The 9,230-nt window shown below is 36.4% G+C and overlaps 1 protein-coding gene across 1 annotated transcript; it reads left to right on the top strand.

The window, feature by feature from the left end:
• The first annotated feature begins 381 nt into the window (after window positions 1-381).
• On the top strand, window positions 382-9,230 carry LOC149297728 (cathepsin S-like). Its single transcript, XM_089488141.1, has 7 exons — window positions 382-484; window positions 1,061-1,203; window positions 2,624-2,815; window positions 3,783-3,965; window positions 6,647-6,806; window positions 7,963-8,083; window positions 9,131-9,230. The coding sequence occupies exons 1-7, from the start codon at window positions 382-384 to the stop codon at window positions 9,228-9,230; spliced, it is 1,002 nt and encodes a 333-aa protein (XP_089344267.1).

Raw genomic sequence — 9,230 nt, 5'->3', positions numbered from 1 at the left:
TCCTGTACAGCACTTAACATCCTTGTATATGCTTGAACTTTTTTAGAAACAGTCATGGATTGTACATAAAATCTTATCACTATAAATCAAACTGTTCCCAATAATCTGATTGGCACAGTTCTGATGTAGTTACCGATATAATAAAGACTAGATATAATAATGGAAAGAAATGCAAAGATATAAATAGATGCCAGTGGGTAGATATTTTATACTCAAGACTCACTGCTGTAAAACATGACAGTCAGGTAAGTGTTATAACATAAAAATATAAATGCCATATTAAAATGCAATTGGATATAAAAAATTATTGCACATAGCTTTACTACAATATTAACTTATTGTTTTTGCGTTATTTTTTATTTATATATTCTCTCTTTTAGGATGCATCAAGTGAAATGTCTGTTGCTGCTCTCAGCAATTGCAATCTGTGTTTCATCCTCACATTTCCTTGATGCAGAGTGGAATGTATGGACATCAAAATATGGTAAGATTATTTAAACCAATAATACAAAAAATATAGTTGTTTTTTTAAACACACAGGATAACAATCAGTATTCTCACAACTGGAAGCAATATTGTGATGGTTAACTTGTATTACTCGTTTGTTCTTCAAGTTAAGAATAACAAATTGTAGCTAAATACAAAAAAAATGTTTTACATATCATGGGAGATGTACTAGAGTTTGAATACCTAATTCAATACAGACTCTTTAGAGTTTACAGAAAGTGGATCATATATTGTCTTTGAAAATACTACACTGTAAGTTTAATTAAAAATGAATAAATAGGGAAAATTACTAATGGTAAGCCAACTTCACTTGAGGGCATTTTCCTCACTTTTTTTTCCATCATTTACATAAAACCGATTTTTTAGCATTTATTTTTTATTTTGTTTCTAGATATTGAATTTTCAGGTCAGGGTTTTGAAAGAGCCAAACCTGCCTCAAAATCCATGCAGCCAGAGGAATATTGAGCAAATGAACCATCTGTAGTTGTCATACTGTTAATATTCTGCACATTGGTTAATGATTAGATTTTTATTAAACATTTAATTGCTACAGGGAGACAATACAAAGATTTAGAAGAAGAGCAATTTAGAAGAACAGCCTGGGAGGCCAATTGGGAAAGGGTTCAGAAACACAATCAGCTTGCTGACCAAGGTCTCTCCAAATACTGGATGGCTGTGAACCACTTTGCAGATATGGTAAGTTTACAGGTTTTTAGGAAGACTTTACAGATATATACCCTTATTCACTGTGTTGGTTTCATTTGCAAAAAGTGTACAAAATCAACAATACATCTTTCAACTCTGTAATGCATCATGTATAGTGCTGTGAGAATATTACACAGCAAGTCTTTTTTCTACCGTATATAACTTGTATCATGTTTGATCTCTGTGACCAAGAGTATACTGTGTCCAAATGAGAAGAGACAAGGGACATTGCTAGATCAAGCCTCCATAGGGCCCTAGGCAACTCAGTCTGCCCCTTGATGTTTATAAATATAACCCAAGAATTTTATATATATATATATACACACACAGTTTCACCCGTGATATCCTGTTTATACAACTAGATCAGGTGTGTGATTACAGAATTGTAGTGATGGATAAAACTTTTACAAAGCTATTAAAATTACTAAAATATATTGTCTCACATTATCTAGAAGAATTATGTAATTATACATAAATAGCATAGTTGTATACTGCTTCAAACAAAGTTGGTTTTCAGAGAGCTTTTGAAAGTCGCGTACAAGGGAGGAAGTCTGACGGAATGAGAAGTGATATAGCCCAGATGAAATCCTGAATGCATGAGTGAGAAGAGGGAATGATGGTAGGAGGGAGATGCAGGTTGTTAGAGTAACAAAGAGGTTAGAGATGTATTTGGATAGGAGGGTAGAGATATAGGGGGTGCAGAGTTGTTTTGGCTCTGTAGGTCAGGCTCAGGAGTTTAGATTTGATTCTGGAGGGTATGGGGAGCCAATAGAGCAGCAGATGAATAACGGTGACAGAGAAAGATTAATCTAGCAGCAGTGTTGAGGATGGATTAGAGCGGTGAAAGGCTGGAGAGGGGGAGTCCATTTAGTAGGAAATTGCAATAATCCAGACGAGATCTAACAATGGGTGGATTAGTATTTTGGTTATTTCTTGTGTGAGGAATGGCCAAATTCAGGAGATGTTTTTCAGGTGTAGGTTAGGGACTGCTAGTGAGGGATGAAGGATGAGGGATGAAGGATGAGAGCAGAGTCTAGTGTGACACCAAGGCACTGAACTTGGTTAGTTGGTTAGATGGTGGAGTTATCAAGAATGATAGACATGTCAGGAGTTGTGGATGGAGGAAATGGTGGGATAACCGTAAATTCAGCCTTTGGTTGATTGTTGATAGGTATTTGACTCATTGACTTATATTCCTATATAATGTACAGTCCATTCCTACATTTATACTGGTAAGGCCAAGAAATGATAATTGGTGATATTTTTTTTTTCTTTCATCTACACACTCTTTCACAAAGCTGAACTTCTAATGGAATCAAAATCCATGGCCTTTATTCTTTAAAAAAATGGGGTACAGGATGTTTATGCTTCTAACTTTTATCAATTTATTTAAAGAGTTTTATCATTTCAGACAAATGAAGAACTGAGGTCCAAGAGCTGCCTTATGTACTCAGGAGAATTTTCAAAGCCGAGTAATATTCCACAAAAAAGCCTCAATGCAAAAAATCCTAATATTCCAGAAGAGGTTGACTGGAGGAAATCAAATTGTATTACTCCTATTAAAAACCAAGGAAACTGTGGATCATGCTGGGCATTCGCAGCGGTAACAAAATAGATACATTTATCTTTTTATTATTAGTTCTACTGCCATTAAGTATAGTTACTTGCAGGGCTGGACTGGCTCATTAAGATCCCTGGAACATTTCCCAGTAAGCTCCAGGGTCGCAAAACAAAATATGACCCCTCCAGTGTGCAGCAGCAGAATCCTTAGATACATGGAGAGGGAGAAAGTGAGCAGACACTGTGTTAGGGAGAGTGGGAATGTGTATATGCGAGCAAAACAACACTTGCTGCAGAATCAGTATATAAAATAGATGGCAATTTTATAAGACTACTTTGTATGTGTCTTGTTAGACACCAGAAAGAGCCCTAAAATATGCTTACTAGTGATAAGTATATTTAATAGAAATTCATGCAAGTTAGTTGGGATATGATGATGTCAGGCATTTATTAAGGGTGATTGTGCACATATAATGTATATGATGCACAACAGTGCTGCTTTGTATTCCCAGTCTGGCCCTGGTAATCATACACTTGTACATTGCTTTCTCTGATTTCGTGTTACTCTTGTATTTTGCTTTCACTCATAGGATTTTGTGTTACTCCTGTACTTTGCTTTCACTGATAGGAGTTTGTGTTACTCTTGTATTTTACGTTCGCTGATAGGATTTTGTATTACTCTTGTATTTTGCTTTCACTGATAGAACTTTGTAAGTTTGTGAAGGGTTTCTCTCGTATTTTAGCTTTCACTGATAGGATTTTGAGCATTTTAATACCCTAGCTGCTTTTTGTTTTCTTTTTCTATTGGCCACCTATTATTTATTTTATATTGTCCTGATTAGCTAAGCAATAACATGTTTCCTGAGTAGAATAAAAAGTTGTGTTATTGTTGTTTTGTTCATGAATTAAAAGCTAAGTGTTAAGATTATCTCTACTTTATCAAAGTTAAGGCAGCAACATTTAAATTGGAACACACATATAAATATAACGTAAATATGTGTACTTTAAAGATTGGTGTAGTGGAATCCCGTTTATGTCTAAAGAATGGAAACCTTGTCCAGTTGAGTGAGCAACAACTAGTGGACTGTGACACCAATGACGGTGGCTGCTGTGGTGGTATGCCATTATTAGCACTACAATATGTGACAGAAAAAGGTGTAATGAAGAGCCAAGATTACGAATACACACAGAAGGTAAGTCTCATAAATCATTTTGTAGACATATTTTAGCTTCTACCATACCCATACTGTCCCTTTATCTTGCCACACCATCCAACACAGGTGCCCTGATTTGGACACAAACAAAAACAGGATAAACCTCGCACAAGGATCACCAACAAACCTGTGAAACACCTGTGTGCTTATAAAAAAGTGTGAACGTACTTGGGTATCAAAATATATACCTTAAGGCAGATCCAAAAAATAATAAAAAATGATCTGCAAAACAAAATATAAGATGATTTCTTTGTATTGTGCCCTGATTTGGACACCTGAAATGTTAGCATGTAAACTTTTTTTTCATTCATTGTAAAATCATCCTATTGTTCTCATTTACAATTGTAATTATTTGTACCACCATTAGTTTGTTCTAGTGCTCTTGCCACTTGTTCAGTTTTATGTATGCTAGACCTTGATCTAAATGTGACAATGGATTTAGGATTTTACTCTCAGTCAGCAAAATTATTCTGTATCCATCTAGCCTTTTATGTATCTGTGTGATTACAAAATAGCCCATCTTAACGTATTTTAATGGTAATGTTAATTTGTAAATTGTCAGCTTCAATGTAATCATTCAGTTTGACTCTCCTCTCGTACTTGTGGAAACATAGGTAATATCCCTATGGTGTAATTGTGGAAACATAGGTAATATCCCTATGGTGTAATTAACTTTGGGAAGGTATGTTACCTTATTATATCTTGTATTCTGTGTTCCTCTGTTGTTTTCCCACAGCTACAGTTCTCATCTTGCCTCCTCTTATTCTTCGATGTTCTTTCTTCTTCTTTTGTCTTTCTCCATCCACATTTCCCTGTTATCCAGGTACTTCCACAAAAATGCAGAGCCTCCACCCACTCTCTCTCACACAATTGGAGGAAGGGGAGAGGCTGTCTTTGCGGGGTGCACCATGGCTCTGCCCTTTTGCAGAAGTACTCTAAGAGGATAATTTGTGAAGAAAGATTCTGGCCCTTTTGTGGAAGTACCTCAATAATGGAGATGATACCAGAGATAAGAAGATGAAGAAAGAAGACAGATGAACAAGAAGAGGCAAGAGAAGAAGCACAGCTGCAAGAAAAAAGACTGGGACATGGAAGTGGTTTGCAGAGAAGGTAGGGAGACATTGAATGGGAAAGAGTGTGAAAGAGCATGAGTGAGCATGAAAGAGTGAGAGTGAGAGAGCATGAGTGCGGTTGAGTGACAAGCCCCTGGGCTTAGATGGTTGTGCATTGGTGACCTCACAGATCTGAGGTCTGAATAAAAGACTACCTTGATTATAACACAATGTTGTTTTTCAGATTAATTTTTACTGAAAAAACGTATTTTATAATCATGCAAATACGGTAATTGTGATGCAAAAGGGGCACCTAACATTATTGTTGAGTTCATGTAGAGAACTTTTTAAGAATAGCTTTTCTGTAGAGAGGGAAATAAATACATATTTGGTGGGTAGATACTAAATACTGGTCATCAGGATGGGATGTGTAACCAAAGCTGCAAATTTATAGTATGAGGAAAGGGAAAATTGATAGCATTATCCACGGCAATCAGTGCCATCTTTAGGAATAAAGGATCCTGGGCAAGCCTCCCTAGTGGGACCCACCAGCCAAGTCATACCCACCACTACTCATGTTTTCTGCTGCCATATCTGGAAAATATTTCAAACATCAAACCACAGCTGTTAAGGGCATCCAATGGACAGCTCCTGTGGACCCCTAAATTGAGCTTGATCCGAAGGTAACTGACTACAATATGTGGCAAAAATCACAAGGTTATTTTTCACATAAGACATGTAGTTTTTGTTATAGATACACCGATCAGCCAAAACATTATGACCACCTGCCTAATATTGTGTAGGTCCCCCATTTTGAGGACATAACAGCCCTGACCCGTCGAGGCATGGACTCCACTAGACCTCTGAACATTAGCAGCAGATCTTTTAAGTCCTGTAAGTTGCGAGGTGAGGCGTCCAGGGATGTATCCTGGTGCCATGTTTTCTCCAGGTAAGGGATGCACACACACATGGCCATCCACATAATGTAAACTTGATTCATCAGGCCAGGCCGCCTTCTTCCATTGCTCCTTTGTCCAGTTCTTATACTCATGTGCTCAATGTAGGCGCTATCTACAGTGGACAGGGGTCAGCATGGGCACCCTGACACGTCTGTGGCTACGCAGCCCAATACACAACAAATTGTGATGCACTGTGCGTCCTGACACCACTCTATCAGAACCAGCATTTACCTTTTCAGCAATTTGAGCTACAGTAGCTTGTCTGTTGTATTTGACTACTTTGGCCAGCCTTCCTTCCTCACGTGCAGTTGCACCGCTTTTCCTTCCTTGGACTTTTGACCACTTTTGACCACTGTAGACTGGGAACACCCCAGAAGAGATGCACTCTTTGAGATGCTCTGGCCCAGTCGTCTAGCCATCACAATTTGTCCACTTGCCCATTTTTCCTGCTTGTAACACATCAACTTTGGAAACAAAATGTCCACTTGCTGCCTAATATATCCCACCCACTGACAGGTGCCATGATAACAAGTTTATCAGTGTTATTCCCTTCATCTGTCAGTGGTCATAATGTTATGGCTGATCAGTGTCAAACTGGAATTTAATAATCATTTGTAATTGTAATTATTTTAATTATTTTCTGGAACAGAAATTTACCTGCTTATACAAACCTGATGAAGCAATTACACTGAATGCAACAAAATACTATGGTGTGCCTGGAGAAGATAACATAGCAAGTTCTGTGGCATCTGAAGGCCCAATTATAGTTGGATTTGGAGTGGACATTGAGTTTTCTTTTTACATGAAGGGTAATTTATCTTCTCCTGCAATATTGATACTTATCAGTGCTTTTTTAGAAAATGATTTGTATGTGAAATAGGTAATCTATTTGCATACTTCCCCAACAGTAGGTAGGCAGTAGGAAACATCAAAGAAAGCAGATTGAAACAGGATACTAGACAATTTGATTGAATTCCAAACCGCAAACCGGACTAGGCATACTACAATCAACTAAGGGCCCACACATTCCTCATGTTATATATTTTGCACTTTTCTTATAAACAAGTTTGTATAATTATTATCATATAACTTGGTATATATATATATATATATATATATACAACCAAATACAAAAAGGAAGCACTCACCTGAACTAGCATTAATTATAAGGGGGTGCTGCTGAAGACCAAAATCATACACAATCTCTAAATCAGCGCACACACATCAAATAGATTATAAACTCTCATGACTGTAGTTAAAACTACTTAAAAACACCTTTCTAAGATGACAAAATTGGAGTTTTAGTCACATTATATGGCCATATTATGCTAAGCCCACCACTACGCCAAAGTACTCCAATGTAGGTAGGTCCTAACCTAAATACTGTTGCTTATATATATATATATATATATATATATATATATATATATATATATATATATATATATATATATATTCTTTTGTCCCAGCTCTTAATTGACTCAGCAGGCGTTCTCGTTATTTACAATAGTTGATGTTTCAATGTTACTGTGCATTAACAGGGCTGTCAGACTCCAGCTGCAGTGTTTAATGATTTTATTAACAGATCTTCTTAAAACATACTATATAAACTCCAACTTATATTCAGTGCACATGTGTCTCATCCACTTAACTACATCCTGATTAACTGCAGTCCAACACATATTAAGCTTCCCCCCTGGAACCAAACCCTCTCTTTGGTTCCATACATATTGATACAGTTGATACTTCATATTAATGGGTTAAAAGTCACATTTGCCATAAAATTATAAATAGGTAAAATTAACTCAATTACAAAATGATTGTATATATGCATTTATTTATTTTTTACTAGTACTGAATCTGGAAATATCAAAAGCTTTGAAGTATATGCTCTGAAAATGTGGGCAATAACTTTTTGAGTGCAATTCATATTCGTTATATTTTGGTATGATATTTTAATAACAGGGGTTTATGACGGTGGCTGTGCTCCTTATCCAAATCATGCCATTATTATTGTGGGTTATGGAACAGAATATGATAAGAACAATGAGGACAATAATGAAGATTACTGGTTAATAAAAAACAGGTATGTTGCTGACCTACTGTATATCCATACCTGGGAACACTCAGGGTTTTTGAAGGGGTGGATTCTCAGGGTCATAAAACCTGGAACTGACTCATTTGGATTCTACCCCTCATATGTTAATATATGACTTCCAACTGGTGCTTTGCTATCCTTCAATAATAACAAACCAAGGTTTCCATTAGGACTGGTTTTAGTTCAATTAACACATTTGACGATTCACTATATAGAATCTTTATTATGAGCTATTAAAGGGCAAATATTTCAAGAGTCTCAGGATCAGCTCATTTAAAAAGTTCCCATGTATGCCTATATCAGATCATAATATGGTTATATGGCACACTGAATACTGTTGGAATACATTATGCGCAGTTCTAGGAGATTGTTTAGTTTCATTTGCATACGATTGGGTTGTACCGGTATATGGTATTTTTCTAGATTTTTTTTCACGCAAAACAACCTCCTTTTTTTATTAAAACATTTTTTGTCTTCCTGTAATTTGAACAAATGCCATTTTGTTTTTTTGATATAAGTATAATAAATTCAAATGAAACAAATGTAAGTGAGAGTGAGGCAAGGCTAATAGCTTGCCCTATAGTAAGTCCCCACTTTCAATGTCTCATCAATCACCCCAGTGGTTTACGTCTGGAATGGCATTTTGTATGGGATCAGTCTTATATATTGTAGATAACTTTCTCTGTAATGGCATAAGTACACTAAAAACAATTTAGACACTCCTGAGTGAGGCTTTTCCATATCACAGTTATCACACAATGCCATTTTGCATATTTTGAAACATGTTTTACAGTTTATAAACATAAGTATAGTAGGTGCCTAAAAGTAGTAAAGGGATTACATGATCAATCCATTGGTTCTTCAGCACCACCAGCAGATTCCAACTGTCTATGAATATTTGTAGAAACAGTTATGCATTTCTATCTGCCATTGCTTTCGCTTGGGACCTTTCCACATTGTGAGGTGCAGGACATCAGACCCTACTCCAGGTGACAATCTTAACTTTTTTTCTTATTTCCTTTCTTCTTCTTACAGCTGGGGCGAACAATGGGGAGATGAGGGCTATGGAAAAATAAAACGCAATGTTAACAAGTGCAGTATTGCTGACATGGCTGCCACCATTGATCTTCAATAA

Source organism: Sceloporus occidentalis, unplaced genomic scaffold (genome assembly GCF_023333645.1).
Source record: "Sceloporus occidentalis isolate IW3139 unplaced genomic scaffold, rSceOcc1.0.p SCAF_37, whole genome shotgun sequence".
In the NCBI taxonomy this organism is placed as follows: Eukaryota; Metazoa; Chordata; class Lepidosauria; order Squamata; family Phrynosomatidae; genus Sceloporus; species Sceloporus occidentalis.
Note: the sequence above shows the minus strand (reverse complement) of the source record. Positions and strands in the feature narration are given on the sequence as shown.

Coding starts and splice junctions, on each gene's coding strand:
- LOC149297728 (XM_089488141.1), top strand. CDS start 382: ATGCATCAAGTGAAATGTCTGTTGCTGCTCTCAGCAATTGCAATCTGT. Junction 2,816..3,782: donor CATGCTGGGCATTCGCAGCG/GTAACAAAATAG, acceptor TGTACTTTAAAG/ATTGGTGTAGTGGAATCCCG. Junction 3,966..6,646: donor ATTACGAATACACACAGAAG/GTAAGTCTCATA, acceptor TTTCTGGAACAG/AAATTTACCTGCTTATACAA.